This window comes from Vanessa atalanta, chromosome 20 (genome assembly GCF_905147765.1).
Source record: "Vanessa atalanta chromosome 20, ilVanAtal1.2, whole genome shotgun sequence".
Lineage (NCBI taxonomy): Eukaryota > Metazoa > Arthropoda > Insecta > Lepidoptera > Nymphalidae > Vanessa > Vanessa atalanta.
Genome location: NC_061890.1, coordinates 4051256 through 4075329, shown reverse-complemented (window position 1 = coordinate 4075329; position 24074 = coordinate 4051256). Strand labels below are relative to the sequence as shown.

Here is a 24074-nt window from a genome sequence, read left to right as displayed (position 1 = left end):
ATAATTACCAGTGTTTTTATTTAGAATTGAACCATTAGTTTGTACAGATTATACAATATTTTATTTAATAAAGAGACTAGAACTCTGTGATAGTAGCGTACTTTGATATTTTATCTATATATTACATATATGTAACAAAATTGGAGTATCTCTTTGTAATATTAAAATAACCGCTTTTTATTAATTGCATTTGTATTTTTACACGGTACATATACCAAAATAACTATTTTTCAATTTTTGTCTGTCTGTTCCGGCTAATCTCTGGAACGGCTAGACCGATTTTGACGGGACTTTCACTGGCAGAAAGCTAATATAATAAGGAGTAACTAAGAGTACAATAAAAACTTTTTTGTTAAATTTAAACGCTCACGAAGTTGCGGGCACAGCTAGTCTATACTAATATTTTAAATGCAAAAGTAACTTTGTCTGCCTGTCTTTTTCACGACCACTAAACCGAATTTAATGATATTTGCTATAGAGCAAGCTAACAGACAGAGAAGGGCTACGACAGCTGTTTATACCTCACACCTGATCAACCCCTAAAATGCGATAATCATGCAATAGAAAGGAATTTGAATTTCATAGCTATTGAGATGGATCAGACGTTCAGGATATATTATTTCAAACAGTGTTACCAATTCCAGTTTACCACTGGGTTCCCATCTTGGTCTCAAAGTATTCTTATATACTTATCATTTTATTTTACTACTACTTACTAATAGGCTATAATCTCCCTTGGTTAGTATTAAGATGTGTTTTCCAATACAAAATATATCTATGCAAAAGCCAATATGAATCAAATATTGCTAAATTAATAATTGTCGCCCTTAAATCGCACATTCGAAAAGGTCATCGACATTTATTCCTCATTTATTCATTGAGATTGTGAGTGATTTAATTTTTTATGGTCTTTTCGTCCTTATATTTTGAATGCCTGTTCTCGTGTATTAAATTGTACTAGCCATATATTGACAGTATTAGGCTAGTCATTGTATTTATTTTATATATATTTACAAATTAACTGGACTGCAAAAGATAGTTACTAAGATATTAAGGGAAAGGGAAATAATACGAGCAATGAAAATAGTAAAATAGACATTTATTTCTGTTCAACTTTCATAATTGCAACATTTGATCTGAGTATTTATCTAACACAACAAGGCACTTAACACCTACATATGAATTACAATCGTATAGTCCATTATGAAGCATTAATATCGGCAATGATTCACTTCATTGACAGAATATAAAATAAACTTTTTTTTTTATATCATTTCAAACTTACTTTTTTTACAAATATGTCATTTTTAATAAAAAAAAAATAGCTTGGAATTTTTTACTCTGTCAACGAAATTAGGATTTATAACTCATGCAAATATTTAGCACGTTTCATTTAGCACCAGTTCGTAAAAACTTTAAGCTTATTAAACAAGTCAAATAACAACAAATTATTATCGATAGATTTTATTACACGAGACAAACTTCTGATAAATTGAGAAGTAAGAAGTTCCAGTATACAATTGCTTATTGAGTTGAGAGAAAGAGGAATCTTTTATTGTTTTATATTATTTGTGATGTTTTAAATGTCAACAACATATTAATTACATAATTGTTTCAATCGAATTATTATTATTTTTTTATCAATCCTACACATTTACTCTGTTTCAATTTTTTCTAATAATTTTTCGATATTGTGCGCTAATATTTTACTATTTTCAATTATGACCACATATTTTTTTTAAAACGGCTTATATTTACACGACATTTCGTCTGTATGTACGTAAATAATGGTCATTTTCATTTAGTATAAAAGCGACAGGCCTCATTCGATTATATTTCAAAATCATTTTGTTAACTGGCAATATTTAAAACTATCAGCTTTTAAAATAATTTGAATATTTTACCAATTTGAGCATTGATTAAATGTAATTTGGCACTTATTTATAATCATTTACCATAAACGTTTTATATATTGCCATTCGTGAACAAAATACGTTAACTCAACGGCATAATACAGTATTGTCGCGAATAACATTTACAATAAGTACACAATAGCTCGTTATTCCTGCGTTTAAATACACGGTTAGACATAAGAAAAAAAAAACATAATAGTAATATAAAACGAAGCTTCACATACAAAATACAAGAAATAATTTACACGAAGTCCTCGAAGGTAAAGCATTTCATACAAACTAATACCATACACTGCCTTGTCATGATCTTAAATATAGAACATCTAAAATTACGCCATCTTAAAATTAGAAAAAAGAATCGTCATAATAATAATACTATTTATTTAAACTATAATACTTGCTGTCCAGAGTGAGACAGCATAACTTAACCTGTCAAATGTCAATTTAATGTGACGTGACTAGCTGTCAAATACACCGAGTTACGATCGCAAGGGTCAAAACGTTCGACGGGATTTTGTGGTATTAATGTTGGACGTTCGGGGCCACTTCGCTTTATCATATCATAACAATGTGTTTTCGTTAAATCTAATGTGAAATATGAATGGCTAAATTGTCGAGAATATAAAAGTTACAAGCTACATTTGAGCCAATGTTGGCCTAATACGCAAGCAGTATAGATAATTATAATTAACCTTTTAAATGTGAGCGGGGGATAGCACTATATAAATATTTTAAGGGTTAGTATAGAGTAAATAACTAGCACTAAAACGATAAATAATGCACTGAGTCAGTAATTATTTTAAAAGCGATTTTCGCATTTATAAGCACCGTTACTGGACTCCTAACCTAAAGCAGGGACACCGCGTGAGATCTTCACATATAATTTGATAAAATAATCAAGTTTTAACTCTTTAATTGAGTGATATTCAATTTGTTTCAAGTATGTGAAAATGTCATATATAACTCTCGCAGTGCTTCGCGATGGGTGGATTCGTACTATAATTCCCGTATTTTACTCAAATACGACACAAGATGTCGTGAAAATCAACTAAAATGAGGTTTTTTCAAAGTTTCACTGTTGATTATTGGCGCCATCTTGTTTCATATTTATACATGATGTTAAACTACATTTTCATTAAAAAAACACGTAAAATAAATAATTATAACATATTGCTTCAGCATTAAAAGCTAGATGAAAAGTTGATAGGATTCTCAATTTTTTGGAATTTATTGTCATAAATATTATCTGAGGGATAAGACACACTTTTTAACAATAAAAACAATTTATTAAGAATATTTTAAAGTGTGCACGCATCTTGAAAAACACTAACATTAGATCACTCCTTTATACTGAGTAAATCTCTTAGAAAATGACTAAATGCAATAATTGTACATCACCAATAATTATAAATCCGATTTTGTGACGAAAACTGCGTCGATATAAGGCACAATGTTGATATCACTATTCACTTAATATTTACAATGTAATAAATAAATGTTTTGTAAAGACAAGGGTTTCTTAAAAGATTTTCAAAGATAAGCTGTAATTATTAGTAAATAAATATTATTAAATGAATTTATATATTTAAGTGGATTATATTGACATCACGAAATCTAGTCTTATCAATATTTATATATATTTTATTGTCGTTGTGCGTAGCATTGCCACATGCCATAATTAACAGTAGTTCTAATTTTGTTCGGATAGTCTGTGATGCCAAAGTCAAAGGCTTAGATTGGATGAAAATAATATTATTTAATAAATATTTTGTATAATTAGGTATTATGCTGTTATTTTTTGCATGTGGCATGCACTTGTTACCAATATAATAGTTTAGTTATAATAGATTCTTGTTTTGAAAAGAAAACCGTCTTCCCTTCTCCAGTCATGAAAAGTTCGTTTGTTTAATTTCTTTATAACGAAAGTTATTTTTTGGCCAAAAAAATAGATAATCTCCAAACATAATATCAGCGAATTGTGTAAGATATATTTTTTAAAGCGAGATTACTAATTTATAATTAATCTCACTTATTCATCTCTGAGTTACATCACAATGTTCGTTATATATTATTATGGCTGTCACTTATTCATTTAAAATAATTTCTTCGTAAACAATATCCTCAATTCCAAAAATGAAAATAATAAATAGAAAAGCCAATAAATAAAAAAAAACATTCACATTGATTCTATTATCTATACACAATTCGACTCAAAATTAAAAAAAAATAATAATCAGAAGTTGTAGAAAATTGGTCTATATCGCACACATTTCACATTCCGCTGGCAATCATCTGTTCGATGCGGGCTCAAACCTCGTCGGGCGCCATGGCGTCGTCGTGGTTGTTGGGGGGAGAGGGTGGAGAGGGGGCGGGCGGCGAGGGCGCGGGGGGCGCCAGGCCCGCCTTCACCGTCGCCTCCAGCGCGCGGATACGGTTCTCCTGCTTCACGATCACGGACTTCAGCTTGCGGATCTCCTCGACTAGGTCGGACAACTGCTTCTCCTACAAAATTATCATGACTTTCAGTAACATTTCAATTTTGCTCAAAATATATTTTTTTCTATAATTTTTTTTTTTATTACTTTGTCATATCACTTTTTTATATACTTTATACGAGTAGGTTATTAGTTTCGAATCGTCATTTTAGAGGAATGTGGGGCGGCACTCACCACCATGGCGGTGAAGGCGGGCGGCGGCGTGGCGGCGGCGGGCGGCGCGTCGCGCGCGGCGGGCGTGGGCGAGCGCTCGGGCTCCTTGTCGCGCTCGCGGTCGCGCGGCGTGGCCAGCGCGTTGCGCTTGGTGACGGTGAGCGTGGTGGAGCGGCCGGCCACGTACCCGCCCTGCACAAGCAGCGCGCGCTCCTGCAGTTTGGTTAGGTATCACCTAGCCTTTAGCATCTGTCTTTTTGGTTCCTGTTGGCTTTCGTGGGGGAGGGCATTCCTATTTGTATTGCTTGAGGTTTGTGCGTCCTCGAAAGTTTATATTTATTTTACGCACCGAAAGTATTATTTTTTTAAATAACGATTTTTACGAGTGTACAAAAGTGATTTGCAATCGGGCAAAGAGAAATTTGTAAATTAAATAATTTATTGAGAGAGTTATAAATGTACTTTAAGGAGGATATGTTATTAAAAAAAAGACAAGTTATCTAAGTTAGTAACGTAGAAGAATATTAAATTCACAAATCACAACACACCATTCATGTATTGTTAGAGACAAGCCAACAGAAACATTCATCTCGACAAATGCTAAAATGTCATCAACTGGTATTCGCGTTTCAAGGTCAAATATAATTTTAATTTATCATTATCACGTCAATGATTATTAAAAAATTAAGCTTGAAAAAAAATTACAGTTATAGCTGTTTTGAATTTATTTATTGTTAAATTTTTTCTAATAAAAAAACAAATAAATCTTAAAATTATATTCGCCTTGTAAATTGATTGTATAAAGGTCGATCAGTCTTTTATAAAGCCCAACATACCGCTCTTCGTATGTTAAACACTATTACTGATGAAGCGATACTTACCTGAATTGACGTTATCATCTATAGACGATACCAATGGCAGGAGTAAAACTAAATAAAAAATGTTGACCTTGAATTGAGATGACATCATTGATTGAGAACTATAATAATAATCTGTGGTATTTCATCATTATGGATTCGTGAAAAAATTGCGAAGTAAAATAAGAAAAATGTTAAATAAAAGATACATCAATCAAATTTATTATTTTATACATGGTTGGCGGACAAGCATATGGCCTATCTGATGGTAAGTGGTCACCACCGCCCATAGACAATGGCGCTGTAAGAAATATTAAACATTCGTTACATCGCCAATGCGCCACCAACTTTGGGAACTAAGATGTTATGTCCCTTGTGTCTGTAAGTGTAACTACAGGCACAAGGCTCACTCACCCTTCAAACCGGAATACAACATTACTGAGTACTGTTGTTTGGCGGTAGAATATCTGATGAGAGGGTACCCAGGCGGGCTTGCACAAAGCCCTACCACCAAGTGTATTTGTATGGAGTCCATAAAAAACAAAAATGTCACAGCATAATGCAAACCTAAGATTTGTTTATTTTTACTCCCCCTGCCATTGGAATAAATTACAAGTGGAATAGAAAGACATGCAAAAAACATCAAAAAGTCATAGCAAGATAAACTTTAATTTGAAACACAATAGTTTCATTGTTTTAAATCCATTTGTGCAATTTTACTTGAGTTTATGTTTAAGGAACAAGTTAAGACCGAAATATTAAAAATGCACAAATAATTTTAAGTTCAAAAGATTATTATCATATAAATTAAACAATAAAATCCCACAATTGTTTTTCTATATATAAAATACAAACCTTTGGATTAATATAAAGGAACACATAGGAAAGTAATTAGGAGAGCTCATTCTTTTTAGTTTTTATTCTACAATTTTTTATGTGCCAATTTTTTGTTGATAATTCATCATGTGTAAGGAAAACATCGTGAAGAAATGCGTGTGTCGGATCTGTCTCATTTGTATCCATCAAACCACATTGTATCTTGTGGAATAAGCTCCAAACCTTATTAAGAGGTGAAACCTTAATCCACCAATGGTATATTTACCGGGTGTTACTTTATTGTAATTAATAAAATGTGATTCATTTAAAATAACATTTTATTTGGCAGTATATGTCACGTAAGATATAAGTACCTCAAGCATAAGCTTAGCAAAAAAGTATAAATATATGTATTTGAGAACAACGTCACGACAATCAGATACAAAGATATTCCGATGTAAATAATCTTCTTTACATATATCATAGTTGTATGAGATCACCTTTAGCAAAAATAAAATTTGATTATACAAGTTTTCCCAGATTTAAAAAAAATCTAATGAAAAATGTAAAATAAAAGTTTCTAGGTCTAATAGCACGCAATGCTTTGGCTGATAGCTCTTAGGAGAGTTGGTAGAAGTAGAGGGTCAGGTAGTGGGGAAAGGGAGGGGGTACCTTTAGCGACATAGTGCAGGGCTCCGCGTCCTCGCCCGCGAGCCACTCGTCGGCGGTGAGGCTGGCCTCGTCGCTGAGCGTGTCGGGGTACAGGTCCTCCTGGAACAGCTCCGACTTGCGCGGAACCGTCATCGAGATCACCTAGAGGAAAAAGAAGGAAACAGAAAGTTGTTGATTTCTTGATTTTGCTTTGCTCCCTAACCTTTAAAATCAGATTTATAGCAGATTTAACAAAATACTACATCATGATACCTGGCACAAGCCGGAGTTGTTAAGGCGATAGAACTTTGCGATCTCACACGTAGCGACATCGCAGCCTCGCTTCGGCATCATGCCAATTCCTGGAAATAAAACGTTTTTTATTACATACATTATACTAAGGAATGTTAGGAATTACACCGACCATTACTCCACCAAGTCAGCGAAGTCATACATTTTGTATTGTACAAATTAGAATTAATGCATACATTGTAACGTTTTACGCCATAATATGATTTTAACAACGGACGAACGTCTTTTGTGTTGATTGCGGCAATTTGTGCCGCTCTAAAATTTAGCATATGATATTGCATATTTATTCCGGCCCTTAGTTATTTGTTTTTATGGTTGATTTTACCACTTGATATATATTAAATTATGACATAAATTACATTAAAGAGTAGAAAAAATCAAAATCAAAGAAAACATTACCTCTCTGTGGATCAGGCGTCTGGAAAGTGTTGATGTAGTGCACGAAAGGAGGTTCCGGAGTCACCTACGACAAAAACTCTCAGAAATACACTCAAATATTTTTAAGAAGTATATAGCACTACAAGAAAAGAAGACAAGCTTTAATAGCCGACCACTTGGCTGGCACCAACCATCTGAAAGAATACTTTTAGTGGTCGGTTGATTATCTGCCTCTGTAAGGGTTCACATTTCCAATATACAACGTTTACGTTTGATTCACTGATGCGAGCAATGATCTTTTAAGACTTATTTTAATTGCTGGCAATTGAAAAACAAATCAATGACGACAAATCGCGCGTCATCTCTTATCACAATACAGGAACCGACTTAAATGTGCGCGAATATACCTTTAATTACAGTTGCAATCCCTCATCAAATGGAATCCTCTATAATTAACAATATTGGAAAATACATTCTTAACACTCATTAAAAGAAATGACGACATCCATATCTCCAGACGGGATAGCTCAGTTTTACTCAGTTCGTAATCATAATAACAATATTATTTTCAAGAAAATCATCGAATTAATTTCACAAAGTAAATATACAGATTAGGGTGTTTTTCGTCGGTACTAACCTCGAAGTACCTGATGACCGAGTCACCTTTCCCGCAGAGGTAGATGAGGTTGGTGTCGGGGTCGTAGAGCGGGAACATGACCCCGTTGCTGGTGTCGATCTCCACGGTGACGATGGGCTCGTTGAGCGCGTCCGGCGTGCGCAGAGAGTACTGGCGCTCCGACATGCGGCTGAACCTGCGGGCGCACTCAGTTCAATAGGTGGCCCGTATTATTACAGCCGTAGGTAATCTCCTGAAGCTACTTTCGATACCAATTTGAAATTGACATCTACCAATGTATTATAGTCGAAGACCTGTATTTCAAATCAACGATGGAATTTTAAATAAACAATGTAAAAATCAAACAAACCTTGTTTATAACTGAATCTGAAGCTACTAACCAAATAAAATAAAAAGTAACAACAATTTTAAGCAAAGTCCTTACCCAGTAGTGAAAACAAGACCATGTTTAAGGAATATCGCGCGGGACGCCTTACTGCCTTCATGTGCAATCGCTTCCGATTCGACTTCACCTTTGCGAGGGTCGATTATTCTGAAACGTAAGTTACTTAATATTATTAACGTTACTTATATTATTAAATTGCTCAATAACCTATCACATTACTAGTAGTATGTATGCACGCGGCGTCTCTCGCGTTTTAGGTATTGGTCGTCAAGTATTGCTCAAAAAAAGTAGTCTTTGTCTTTCCTTGGAGTTCAAGTTTGCTTCGCACTAAATTTCATCAAATTCGGTTCAGTGGATTATCTTGAAAAAGCAACAGATAGACAGACAGAGTTACTTTCTCATTTATAATATTAGTATAGATTATAGTAAACACGAGTTTATTCTTTGCACTATTTAATATTGATTATTGTAAATCACCTGATCTTCTTGTCTCGGCAGGTTGTAAGGAGCTTGGAACCGGTCCAATTCCAGCAGGCGGAGTATATGAGGTCCGGATGACAGTCCAGGCTTATCAGCACTTCCCCCGTACCCACGTTCCATATCGCTATCTATTTATAGATATTATACAACAATTTGTGTATTTTCATTAAATATTTATTTAAGAAATAAAATACACAGCCAGACAACGCAATGGCTACGCGGATATGATAGGATCTAATCTAATAAAACTCCGTTTGATCATTGATGAGTATGGAAAAAGAAAATAAATTAAAAACCAGTTCATTTCGGAAAGTCAAGTAGAAGCATCAATTTAACCAGCACTTACTGAATACTGATTCTATCATATGGCTCTGTTTTGTCAGCAAAACTTTCCTCTGTTATTCTTATTATCTATCTTACTTACCTGGTTATCAGAGCCCGCTGTGAGTAGCACGTTCTGTGCTGTTGGATGCCACAGAACGAGTCCAACGCGCCGCTGATGGTACACAAGATCCACCACTGGTTCAGTCAGAGTGCGAGAAAGCCCACCATCGGGGATCTGCCACACCTATGGACCATGCATGACAACATTTTTATTATTTTCGTGAAAGCGTTGAAGCAACATCTGAAGTTTACTTATATGAAGATTTAGATTAAAATAAAATGTCGAGTAAAAAAATAAAACCACATTCACTTGAAAAATTTGAGCCACTAAAGACGCATGTTTTATTTATCATACAATTTATTCTGGTGTAAAACCTTACTCAGAAAGTTTTATATACTCAATGCTAATATGGATTAGAGGAAATTAAGTTTAGTAAGTTAAGTTAAGTATTTTTACAACTATTACAAAAAAAAATTAAATGACAAAACCTGATAATTATAAAATGAAACTAAATTCTACAAAATAGATAGTGACTAACGTGTGAGTCCCAAGTCGGGCGCCCATTTAATAATCGGGAGTTGATTCTTCAGTATCATAATCAGCCCTATAAGTACGACGATGTTTATTTAATAACTATAATAGCAGATTCTGAAATAATTCTTGTTTTAAATCCTAGGTCGAGTGCTAGTTATTTTAGTGTTCCTGTAAATTATATGGACATTGCCCTAAATTTATCCATTTTTGACACTCTTCTCTGCAACTTGGAAAACATCTAAGCCTTATATACTGCACCTCAACTCTTTCCGGTCCTACTGGATAACGATCCCTTCGGATTAGGAGAGTGAGAGACTAACTGTTGTATATTTGTTTGAACATACACTTAATTTTTTTTTTCTGCGAAGCTGGCTGATATCAGGAGGTTGTAATTTTATTGGTTTCATGTTTGTTTGACTTATTCGTTTTTGTTGGACAATTAGTATCTCTATATTACACCAACATACCTTAACAACACAGTCTTCGGAGCCGCTAGCGATGACATTGTCATTGTGTGGACACCATGCTATGTCAAGTACGGGGCCTTTGTGTCCACCCACAAGCGGGTGATCGGCGGGGATGCGTCCGACCTGTAAGAAGGAAAACAATTAACAAGAGGTATTATAATTATTAAAGGTTACCCACTGAAGATGGCATAATATACTTGGCATAATATTCTGTTATATTTGTTATATTACATCCATAAGACTACATCTTTGAACCCCTAAAACTGTGTGATGCATATTTGGTATTGTCAAGTTTCCTCCCTCTTATGATTAAGTATTTATTTTTAGAGACTATTCCACATAGAAGAAGAAATTTAAATAATTCGTGTATTTGACTTTCGTAGTAAAAAAAATTACTTATTTAATAATTAAACATTATTTTTGACAGTTGTTTAAGCTATAATATAAGACTGTGCTTTTTAATTATTGCTCATCAAAAAAGTAACCATAGATATCCATATTTAAAGTATTATTCTATTTTTAAGGAAATATATCTTCGCATTATATTTTAGAGATTATTTAGTCAAGTAGCATTGACCTAACAGAACTAAATACACTTAATTTCACGCCTGCGGAACAATAATAAATATCTAGAATTGTTTAAGATACATTTAAGTAAAAATATACGTAAAAGTAATGTTTTAAAAAGAAGATTAATTTAATTTTTTTGAAAAAAAAAATAGTACTTCATTTGTAGAATGTTCGACAATACCGTATTATTAGCCAAAAATCAGCCAACCAAGACGCTATGAGTTCGTGAAACTTTTATACACAGGAGCAGGTCATTGCTCTCTTCTTTACCAACATTTAGAATTTTCAGTGCACTATTTGTAATATTATTCGTTAGCCAGAGAATAAAAATAAAAAATACATATAAAAACGCAAAGAAAACTCAATAACTATAGCTCTCAGAGACGAGGTTTATCAATTGCGCCACTGATTGTCTTATGCTGTAGTTCAGTGTTTTTTTATTTATTTAAAATAGATTGCCAAATGGATAGCCTAATGGTGTGTAGTCACCACCGCTCATAGACGTAGGCATTGTGAGAACTCTTAACCACCCCTTGCATCTTTAATGTGCTACCAATTTTGGTACCTATAATGTTATGTCTCTTGTTATTACACTATACTACAATACACTGCGTTTCTCAACATCCACACCGGAACATATTGCTGTCTGACGGTAGAATATATATTGAGTGAGTGTGGTACCTACTTAAATGGATTTCAACAAAGCCCTACCACCAAGCCAAGTAAGGGTGTGGATCAATAAGTCGCATTTACACACCACATTACTTACAAGCATCGATTTTATTTGTATGTATATGCAACTAAAAACAACAAAATTGTCGAATAGTATAGATAGGTTATATAAAGTACAGGATTTCGGTTTGTGAGTTATAATCATCACTTCTTAGATCCCGTGGTTGGCGTCACATTGAAATTATAAGGAGTGTTTTAATAATCACGCTTATTTGTGCATGTACCTAACCGGAACAAGTTATCTTGCAAAATTAAATTAAAAAAATATATATTAATGTTTTCGCTAAGAATCCTTCTTAAATGTTTATCTGACTCATTTTTGTTTGATTCGACTCTTTGAATTGAAACCATTTTAGAGTTTGACGTTTCGAGCTTCCTTCTATTGGCGAGTGACGTTACTCAGAATGCAATTATTAATTGGAAACGATACGTACGACGTAAAATAAAAAAAAAGTATTTAAAAATAGGACAGGTTTTTTACTGAACTAAAACAAGTAGCGTCTAAAATTCTATGTGTTAGTTCGTGGCCTTTTAACGGCATTTGTGCGTTATTTTAGCCATTTTTGCAGCGCAGATTCTTTAAACTATTGCTTGTATATTCGTTTGAAAGCCTAAAAGGAACTTTTAAATATTTAACATTTAACGTTAAATGAAAATAAAATAGAGGTGGTTGAACTTTTTTTATGTTTGTTACTTCAGAACTCCGATATTTTTGAACCGATTTGGAAAAATCTGAAATCTTATTTTAAAGAAAAACTTTAAGATGTTTTTTTTTTGTTAAAAGGAGAATGATGAAAGAAATTTCTGTATTTCAATTAATTCGATTATATATCTTCATAAAAGTTATGTTATAATTTTTGATTTGACATAATTTACGTGCATATTTATTAAATGTACATATCATGATAAAGTAACGCAGGTAAAATTACCAGTAAGAGCATGTACATAATATTTCCATTTTATTAATTGTTCAGAACAATTAATAAAATTCATAGTCGATTGACGTTCACTTGATTGTTGTTTAACTTTTTAATGCGATTCATTCAGCGCATGACCCAAATAAATGGTACAATTCTTGGCAGGAGCCCGGGTGTGGTGAAGGCACATACGCGATGGTAATGACCACTTTCACTGAATTATTTGCTGCGCGATTTTGAAAGTCACTTTCTTATCAACGATTTTAAGAAATTTTATTTTGTTTTTGTTTTTTATTTATTTTTATTCAACAATAAAACGGAAAATCCTTGTGAAATATTTACGTTCGATGTTCATCGTTTTATATAGTGCCAAATTGTTGATTTGATAATTAAGTATTAAAAAAAAAACAAGCGGTAAATGAAATTGTTTTATATTGTGTAATGGCATTTTTTATTTAAGTCCCTTGGCTTGTGCTTGAAATAGTTTTCAAATTTCGAGTATCGTTCCTTTTTTTTTTTTTTAAATAAGAAAAAGCTTTCGAAAAGTGATAAATATATGATACATTTTTGTAAATATTAATTGGTGTTCCTAAATGTCTGTCATCTGAAAAGATAACTGCGCCCTATAGAAGTATTGTTACGAGATTTTTCGAAGACTCTTGGAATCCTAGAAGCTGACATTAATTTAAAAAATCAAACCGTGATGCATTTTGGGTATGTTTTTTTTTATATACTTGTAACTTATTTATAATAACAATGAATGCAAAAAATAATATAATAAAAGAAAAAAAAAACTTGTTTTTTTTTTACAAAACGCCATTATTCTTTTAACAAAGTAACAAAGATTTCCAAATTTATTTTAAATGACAATTATATTAATCCATAACAGTTCACTGTATTGTGGTGGATCATTTATAACTAAAATAACTAAAAGGGTACGTCTTAAAGACGAAAATTAAGAGTAGGAAATTATATTTTCCAAGAATTTGGCCAAGACTACATGACTTCTTTGGATACATGTAGACATTTATTTAATTAGAAATAGTATAAGTTTTCTATCTTACTTTGGTGCTATCATTCTTAGAACCTTTATTAAAGACCGTTGGCAGAGATACTATCTTAAATTCTACATGTTGATGAATGCTTAAAAAGCCGTAAGCAGTTTAGATGTACAGGGAAAATCTATGAGATTTTATTATAAATCTTTTTTAGAATGTTATCCAGTCAATAGTACTTAATGATTAAATAAAAGATTCAATTGAAAAGAATGTCGTGTTAGTGTCTATACAAACTACCGACTGTCGAGTACCGAGAAGCAAGATTAGTTTCATTTGATCTGACGCGTCAAGACACACGCTCGTTCCCACGCTGCGCCGCCAATCTGTCTGTCGTCTGTGTTATATTTATCGAACTGTGGCGCGGTGCAGCCTCCCATCTAACACGTGTGTTAGAAAAAACCTTACTTTTCCTACGTATAAGAGAAATACTATTTCCAGTGACGCATCTAATTCCGTCTCAATGAATATTACGTAAGATCCCTTATAATGTGTTTTGCATTTTATTTAGACTTCTGAATTCTTTCACTAAGCATTCCTATATCAATATTAACCCACATAGTTAAGAAGTATGTTTAAATTTTAAAATTAATATTTTGCAATTTATGATATAATTATATCGTATTACTCGTCTAACTTTACCCACCTTGTCTGAAGATACTTTTAATCCGTATTATGTGCACACGCACAGCGTAATGGCGCGTCGCCAAATAAAACTTTACTGCATAGCGCACCGTTGTGTCAACTAGTTTAATATAGTCTGTGACTCACGGCATTCACACATTTTTAAATATTAATCGATCGAATTAAATAGTCAATTAAATCTAGCCAAGGAATTATTAATTTAATTATAAAGTTTGCTCCACCAATTTTGAAACCAATTCAGCTATGTCACATCTAAATTTAGAAGTGTAATAAATTAGTTCCTTAAATAGAACGACAAATGCATGATGCGAATTTCATCATTTGATGACACTATCATGAAGCATTCGACTATGATTAGAAACGAGCGTCAAGTATATTATAGCATCAAACTATTCATAATCGTAATATACTTATAAATGCTGTTTAGGGGGGCGATTGGTAAAACGATTCTATGGTACTTAGATGGTCCTACTGAAATTGTAGAATTAGAAAGAGAAAGTTACCCATTTTCTATCAAAAGGAGCTATTTCCAAATTATTCTCTCAGATTCCGATTGAACGGCTAATCCGACTCGAACGGAAAGAGTTAATGCATACGACCAAACGCTTTATTTACATTCCAAGGCGTGGAAGAGTACACAATTCCAGACTCCGACCGTTACTCAAAATTTGACGAAAGAAAAACTCAATAGCATTTTATCTGCCTGACCTGGGATTTGAACCCGTGATCTTTTGATGGATTTACGGCTTTATATCTAGCCACCTGACCAACGATAGAGTATAACTAAACATTACTTAGCTAAACGACGTTTTCAAATAAGGGCCGTATAAATCGCAGGTGACAGTGACAGGCGCCAATAATGCTTTTATGATAGGTATATTAAATCGATTTCATTTATTTAGTTACTGTAAATAATCCAAGGGTACCAAAAATATCACTAACACTAGAGAATAAACAAATTCAAAACGCACCAAACATGAACGACGAAAGAACATGATCGTGAAATTTCAGCATGTGATATACTTTCTGACTGACTACAGTAATTAACATTTAAAGGACACGCATCAAATTATCACCCTATTTATCGCCTTTCGCCTTTTCTTATCGTGTCCGAGGTGTTTGTTTCACATGTGTATATTTCGAACTATTTGGAAGGTTTTTATAAGATAATTTCCCTGTCCATACAAGAGATAATAACCTAACAGTAACAAGAAACATACGTGACAAGAACTGGGTAATGGTTAAGGAATGTTTAGTGCTATTCAAGCAATTCTTTACATTCGAATATCAAATCAATGATGACACTTCTGCGCCGAGATATTAATGCCTAAACAAACTCCCGCTAAAAAACTTTTATAAGAAAGTTATTTAGATTAGTTACGGAATATTTTTTACCTTCTCGAATAAACAGTTTTCACGTTTTAGAAACGTTGTTGCACACGCGCGCCGCACGCTTTTCTCGTCGCGCGTGGGCGGGCCCTCAATTTCCGTCCGTTGCCGAATTATTACCTCACATTTGTATAAATAACTGTATAAAACGTTTTGTAAATAATAATGTTTATTTTAATAACAGTAAAATTTCTACACTAGTGTCGTTTGACTTTATTCAGTTTAATATGTAGTTGATTGAAGATCTACGAAAGACAGACGATATAAATCATTTCAATTCGGATGGAATCGATTTGTGAAAGCCTGATCGAAATTGTCAAGTATTAACGAAATGAAATACAAACAACACTATTGAAAATAATCATAAATCCAACATATCTATATTCTATATATATAAAAAAGCGAAATACCACTCACTGATTATTCACGAAATCTCAGAAAATATAACACCTACAAACTTGAAATTTGTCAAGTATGTTCCTTATAGGGTGTAGACGTTCGCTAAGAACGGATTTTACGAAACTCCACCCCTAAGGGGATAAAACGGGGTTTGAAAGTTTGTACTTTATAAATTCCGCGCGGGTAAAGCCGCAGGTATATAACATCAAGTTTTAGATTAAACGCGTATCTACTAATTCTTATTACATATATTGTAATCTACGAATGTATTATAAAATATTATTAGGTAGCAAAGTAGCAATAAAATTGCGCACTTTTCTAAATATAGTTCGCATACCGACCATAAAGATATTGCTTTAAATATATATTTAAATTTGGAATGAATCATTACATCTTGTGCTGTTTCATACTTTTTAAATATCCTTTAAACTTGGATGATAATCATTCGAGTTGCGGTCAGTCTCAAATGACAAACAATGTGTGAAGTAAACGATACTGTTAATTATTTATAGTGTCGGTTTTGTTATAATCGATAATATTCCGTTAAGTTCTAAGCGTCATATTGTTTTATATAATGTTATTATACAAGCAGTGATTTCATGGATGATTATACGTGGGTAAGGCTGGAAATCAAACAATCGCAGAGGCTATTTCTTTATCAAACTGAAAATAAATTCAAAATTAGACAAAAAAGTTTCCATGCGTTTCTTTCTTGGATATAAAGTATTTTATTTTCTAAACTGGCTGAGTTTTTGCTTTGACTTCTTCATTGATTATATAAATTTGAATCAACTTCTAGCTTCATATACATATATTTTGGTAAAGCTCTGTGTCAGGCTTAGATATATTTGGTTAGATAACATAATTTACGTATAGCTCTATTATGGTTTTTAAGGGAATAAATGTAATTGTTGTAATTATCAATATAATTACAGGCTTGAGGTACTAAACATCTTACACGCTATGAATGACGCATTGCGCAACGTATGAGTAAGGAAAGGTTCATAAATTTATATACATATATAAATCGTACGCGTGTATGTAACTGAGCATCTAAACCGTTGGACCTAGAGATTCCAATCCAATCCCTGAGATACGGGATCCCACTATTGGATTGATGATCTTAATCCTACAAGCGTTCGGGATCTCGATCTTGATACGGGATTGGATTTGAGGATTCGATTTGAGTGGGTCTCTGGATAGTACAAATTGGCCCTGGGTTTCTTGTTACATCCGTACGGAGTCGGGAATGGCAGCTCATTTATAACAGTACCAATGTTTATGGGGTATGATACTCTTACCCATGTGGTAGCATGACTTACGTGCGTGGTAGGAAATAAAAAAAAAAAACAGATTCCTATAGGCCCTTACGTTTGAAACTAAATCTTTCCAAGTATTCGAAAGCACTCAGAAAGGTTTTCTAACAACAATTGTTGCTTTTGTTTCATCTAATATTGCTTAATTTTTTTCATTATAAACAAATTACTTTCGTTCAACATTGTGTTACAGGTAAAATTATTTATGAAATTAAACCACGGGTAGAAAATTTGATATCATCGATATATATATGTACATGAGTCAACCAGTTTCAATTAAGAATCAAGCAACTCATAACGAACGGCTTAAAACGAAATGTCTTTACATCTACACTTTATTCTAGGGAGTTTTATATTTTAAAATATATATCTTATATTCTTTAAATCTAAACTAAAAGTAAAGCTAAATTCTTGAACTACCAGTTGCATAAGAAAAATCCTTTTTGTATTTGATAGTCTAGTTCTTAAGAAAGGTCACTCAACGGCCATGTACATATATAACGAAACATACATATAACGAGGGTAAAACCGTGCGAAGTAACTAGTATTCTTATATACAGTCACGCACCAAAACTGTAAACGGGCCTTTGTATAAAAAATGTTTTTTTAAATATTATCTTTGCACACGTTTGCAGTAACGATTGTGTTTAATTGAAAACAATACTGATTGCCTGACCACATTACATACATTAACATATTTATATTGAAACATTTTTACACCGAGCTGACTGTAATTGCGAATTAGGCTGATCTATTTAACTCGCATATAAACACTGAATTGTGCTAAGTATGTGGGCCGCGTTATTTGCTTTTATTGTTATTTATTGGTTAGCTTGGACTTGACATACATAAGTGGCGATGATTGCACATTTAAGGATGTTCGTGAAGACATAATATTATTTCTAGTTAACCGTTTCTTTATGAAATACAAACCAAATATTCGGGAATTATAAGTTTATAATCATAATATTGATAAAGTTAAAATAATTTATAATAAATTCAGATATTCATTGTATATGTCCATCAGAGAAGGTACCACCTACGCATTACTAGTTTTCGGTTTTTAAGGTGAGTGGATAACATATTCAATTCCAAGGTTGATGGCGCATTAACGTTTGGTTAATAGTTCTTACAGTGTCAATATGGACGATGGTGACTACTCACAATAATGTAGCAAATTTTGCCGGTTTTCCTACATATATTACATTAAAGAAAAGAAAAAAAATACAGATATACTTTTAAGATTCACCTTGGACCGTGTTCAGTCTTTCGAAAAAACAATTATAGTACTATTTGTGTATGTACGTGTTTGTAATTACAGGTACGTGACGACTGCCATGTTGCGTTAAATAACGTATTAACAAAGTAATTACTTTGTCTAGATAATATGAATACTCTCTAATTAATAAGTTAAGGTATTTGGGTAGTAATGTCACTTAACATCAGAGTTCCTTTGTTTTTCATTATAGTATAAATTTAAAAAAAAAATTTAATGTATACCCTATGACATATTCGTCATTTATGTATAACTGGCAACGAACTTGTGACAAAATATTAATAATAAAGATTCACTAACATAGACTTGTAAGCTTTTAAATCTTTTTACTAACCCTCCATGGATGCTACTTATCTGAAATAAAGTTTATTTTATTTATTTGAAATTCTAGTTACGTAAAAATAAATCATTATTATTATCGGAATATAAATGAAGTTGTTCATAAGAAATCAGGCAGAATTACAATAGTACGTTTTACTATAAATTAGTCTTTTATTTCACTTTGAAAACATCAAGTGATTAAAACCCCTTAACGTATATAGAAGACGACCGACGATTCATTACAGCCAGCCGTTTAAATGTTTTGTTAATTTGATAACAATTTTATATTTCAAATGAATGTTTCATCGAATGCTGCCATTTTTGTCGTAATTATCTGTGTATATCGACTTGTTAGGTGTGTCATATTATAAATATTTACACAGTGTAGTCATCACTTTAATAATCTTCCGTAATTAACGTCATACAATTATATCATAATATTGTTTTTAGAAAATTGAGAACTCATTTACTTTTTATATTATAGACCAATCAATAAAAACGTTTATACTTTACTAAAAATATAAAGACAACATCGTAAGTTACATTAAAAAAATCTTTAAGTACGGTAACAATAGGTACTCGCGAGAAAACTGTAGAATATAAATTCATCATCGTTACATTAGCCCGTTGACAACGAGTTACGAGCGATTATGACACATTCTTAGGAATCCACACAAAAAGTTAGTAAACATTCCCAGAATCGATATCTTTCCCTATTGTTGAACATCCATTGTCCCATATCTGTTGCACAATGTAACGTTCAAAAGATAAAAGTTATAATCGATCCACGCTAAAGTATACCTTAAATATTTAATTATAACTTGTAAAATCGAACGACATAATTGTCAAATTCTATTATATAAATATGTGTCGTTGACTGTACCGCATTGTTCGGTTGATAAATGCATTTCGGTGCTTCCTGTAAGATAAAGCGTGATTACGTTTTCCTTACTTTTATTATAGAAAAATACATTTCGATGTCGATTTCCGAACGTCGACTATGTGAGTATTTTTTAATAATGGGTCATGAGTCATAACTCATATTACAAATAATTTAGTAAACAGCTAAGAGCCACCAAGCTAAGAGTTAAATTGATAGAATTTTGTAGATTACAAAGATAAAATTGGTAAAATAGAGTCACTGTACTCTTATTATTATTACAAAGTCTGTTTAGAATATTTTACTCAGTTACGTCTAAAAGGCTAAATGGATTTAGATGAACATGGTTTCTTAGAACACAAACATTACATGAGAATATTTTACATAAGTGCGGTCGACTGTAAAACTAATGTATATATAATATATAAACCAATATATCAGAAATGATAAATTTATCTTTTGTTATGTAGATTTCTATACTGAATGTGGATTGTTTCTAATTTAATTGCACCGAATATAATTTTATTCTTAATTAAATATATTAATTAAAATTTTATATTTTGAAATGAACAATATGATTCATAAGTGAAAATAATGATATACAGTTCAGAGACTGCAAAATTTAACCAGTATAAAAATAAAACCGTTACAATTTCAGCTACACTTATAAGGTAGAATATTTTCTCATTTTATTTGTTACTAATTAGTACAGATAAGATTACAATATTTACATAATAATAATTAGTGTGAATACTTGGACCATGTCCTATTTGTCTAAACACAGATAATAATTATAAAATATCATTTATATTGAATCAATAAACTGGTACATGAAATTTATTGCACTAGATGACTACATGGAACATTATGATTCGATATGAAATTGATGTTTTAACATTAATAAAGACTAAAAATACTGACAACATATAACTGTTTACCTAGTACATAAAATATTTTGCAAGTTAATTAGTGTATAATAGATATATTATATTTATTTATTTCCTCATTTAATTGGTCACATAAAACCAATAGATTTGTTGGTAAATATATGTCATAATATATTTATCAAACAGAGCAAGTGATTAGATAACAGAACATATATTTAAAATATTTGAGATTATATAATTTGGTTATTTACAATAAAATATTATATGGTAAGCTTCATGTACACTTTATCTATTGCTATTATTGAAATATACTTTAATAAGTTAATCCTATGGTATTTATGTGGTGTACTTTATTTTTAATTAAATATTTATTAGGAGGATAATTATTGAATTTCTTACTAGTTCATCATAACAAAGACACATTCTGAACGAATAACACTTCCATTATTGTTGTATAATGATTCATAATGCTTTTAAATCATCAATAACATCAAATTTGCCTATTAGATTGGTTGCAAGTTGAAAACCAAACCAAAACAAAAATACCTACAGAATAACTTTAGTTACAATAGAAAACAAACTGTAAATATATTCTAAACAGCTGTAAGGTTATTATTTACTGCAATAAAATTAATGTTTCATCAAAGTTATTCTAAATATATGTGATTAAAAATTTATTTTCTCTAAGCATTATACAGACTCGGTTCTGATAGTTAAAATTGAAATGAGTACTTGGATCATATTATTTTTAAGAGAAAGTATAAGACACTCCAATAGTGTTCATTTATATTTACATATAGCAACTGTTTTAGCTTTATGTAATTTGCTGTCATGTTTTGATTTAAGATATATACTTGTATGTAAATCACATTAATGTCCACATCCAATTAATCTCGGCGATATTTTGGACACAATCCACGACAAGATTTATGGCAGGATGGTCCATAAATATTTTACAAATATAATGAGAATATAAACCTAAAACTATCATCATTTTAAATCTTCAGTTTTATTTTAAAATAATTTATAAAGGGTTGTCTGGAAGGGATTGATGTAAACAATAAAAAATAATAACTAATAAGTATCTAAAGGAGTTTAGACACTAATTAGTTTACCTTTATTGAAAATCTGTAAAATATTCAAAACTTATTTGAAATAAAGCTTATCTATTTCTACATCTAAATATTAGAATCTACTTACCAAGAAACATTTTATGAACTTTTTGTACACCAGTAGTGTTTGAAAATTGATAAGCATATTTGTTTAAATTGTTTTAAAATTTAATAATTGTACATCTTGTCTATTGGAAAAAACTTGATAGCTTTTTTTTAATGAACTCTTCATAGTTTTGTTTAATTTTAACTATATTTTTTCTTTAAAATGATTTCTGTATTACTGGTAGATTTTGTAATTAGTCTTTATTAAATATTGTGTGTAATCTTATAATTAAAATCTAAATATTACGATTATAGTTTTATATACCTGTAGTTTAGTTTGTATATAAAAAATTGAGGTAATTGATGTTTAAATAAAAAAAAAAACTTTTATCACTCACCAATTATACAATATAGTATAACCATTCTCATTATGTTAAGATGAAAAATATGTATATTAAACAGTGATGTTTCTTAAACATATTTTTTTGAATATTTTACCCCAATTGAATTTATTGGTTTCTTTATAGAATCTTACCTTATTGTGTGGTAGAACTATGAAGGCGCCTCCACCAGCAGATTCAACGATGATAGCCAGAAATTTGGGGTTCACTGCACAAAACGTAGAGTCCCACGAACTCTTGGATACTCTGATGTTATCATAACACTGTTCCCTTTTCAGGGCTTGCCCATAAACGTGGCGGAATTTTGAACTACGAACCACTCTAAACGACATCTGTAAACGAAAATACGCGCATTTACAAACAGAACCAAACACACTGTGATTTATCCGAATAATTTCACTTAAAACATAACCTATACGCCAGTTCTTGTCTGACCTATATTGACATTAGCAATAACGATTAACAAATTTAAACTCACATTTAAATATAAGAAGAAATTATATTATTTACACTAAATATTGCAATGAAATCATTTGAATATAACTCAAAGAATTATAGAAAATAAAATTGAGAGCTGCTAAGGTTCGAAGGGAGGACGGTTGGGAAAACGAGCGAACTCCATATTTGGTAATGCCTACAGCGACTGCATTTACTGATTATAAATTACTAAAGATAAGGTGGATCTGTCAATATGGATTAGACAATTACTTTTTCAAATTAATAAATAGATTTATGGCGGAGTTTTATATATAATTATTAAAATTTAAACATTTAGTTTGTAATAATGTTTAAAAAAAATCCTTATTTCTGAACGCAAGAGAAAAATGTCAAGCACATACAAATTAAGACTGCGTTCGTTTTAAATTATAAGAATATGAATGTGTACATGCTTAAAATAATATTTTAAAACAATGTTTATTTCTAAGTAGTTTTTACTTACTTTTGCTGGTTGTAAGCGAGAACCGGGTTTCTTACTATCTTGTGCATTATAACTGTGACAACGTTCCCTTCCTACCCTCTTTGATATTGGTGCTCTTCTTATATTCGGGCTTGTAAAACTGTTATGTCTTTTTATATCCTATTTTATAAAATAATAAAAATATTAAGTGCTTTCTTGTAATTCTTAATTATCTTCTTTACAGTATATTTCATTTTAAAATATCTGTATAGTATCTAAATAGTTACTATTATTTTGTATTTCATTTTCTTATTTCTAAAATTATTCGTTGTATTAAAATATTACTTAGATTTCTTACCGCTACATCAACTTCCATTTTAATATTTTAAACTCGACACTTATCCAAAACGTCCACTAAGTCTCTAAAACAATCAGAAAAAAGTTCTACTAAAAATTCAACATTTAATTTTTGAACACAAATCAGAGGGTAGACTAATTTTTTTTTTGGCAAACTGTATTTATGGTATCATTATCTTAAACATGTGATATAGTAGCTTAAAAAACCAGTCTAATATATTAATAAATTTTATAAATTAAAGAAATAAAGATAACAAATTAAGAATCATTAAAAACAAAATCGTTTACAAAGAAAAAAATATCATACGATATATTATTTTTGTAAAAATAGTATAAATTGCATAAAAAAATTACTTATTTATTCGGTCTGATTAGATAATAATTACTATCTTTCGAAAATATTTAGGTGAT

The 24074-nt window shown here is 31.4% G+C and overlaps 1 protein-coding gene across 3 annotated transcripts; it reads right to left on the bottom strand.

Moving 5' to 3' along the window:
• Positions 1 to 1078: 1078 nt before the first annotated feature.
• LOC125071655 (coronin-6) lies at positions 1079 to 23784 on the bottom strand. 3 transcript variants are annotated; one of them, XM_047681967.1, is made up of 13 exons: positions 23665 to 23784; positions 23349 to 23486; positions 22543 to 22740; positions 10464 to 10586; positions 9502 to 9645; positions 9075 to 9205; positions 8637 to 8744; positions 8213 to 8387; positions 7597 to 7660; positions 7159 to 7247; positions 6907 to 7047; positions 4583 to 4774; positions 1079 to 4415 (listed from the first exon to the last, which is right to left on the bottom strand). In XM_047681967.1, the coding sequence occupies exons 1-13, from the start codon at positions 23680 to 23682 to the stop codon at positions 4221 to 4223; spliced, it is 1716 nt and encodes a 571-aa protein (XP_047537923.1). In that variant the 5' UTR covers positions 23683 to 23784; the 3' UTR covers positions 1079 to 4220. The 3 variants fall into 3 exon arrangements, with proteins under 3 accessions (XP_047537923.1, XP_047537924.1, XP_047537925.1); XM_047681968.1 differs by having other exon boundaries at positions 4583 to 4753; XM_047681969.1 differs by lacking the exons at positions 23349 to 23486; positions 23665 to 23784 and adding an exon at positions 22887 to 23056.
• Between the last annotated feature and the right edge of the window lie 290 nt (positions 23785 to 24074).

Excerpts from the sequence above, each read along its gene's own strand:
- LOC125071655 (XM_047681967.1), bottom strand. Across the intron at positions 10,587-22,542 it reads TAGTTCTACCACACAATAAG|GTCGGACGCATCCCCGCCGA; the intron begins GTAAGATTCTAT and ends TCCTTCTTACAG. Across the intron at positions 4,775-6,906 it reads CCTGCACTATGTCGCTAAAG|GAGCGCGCGCTGCTTGTGCA; the intron begins GTACCCCCTCCC and ends ACCAAACTGCAG.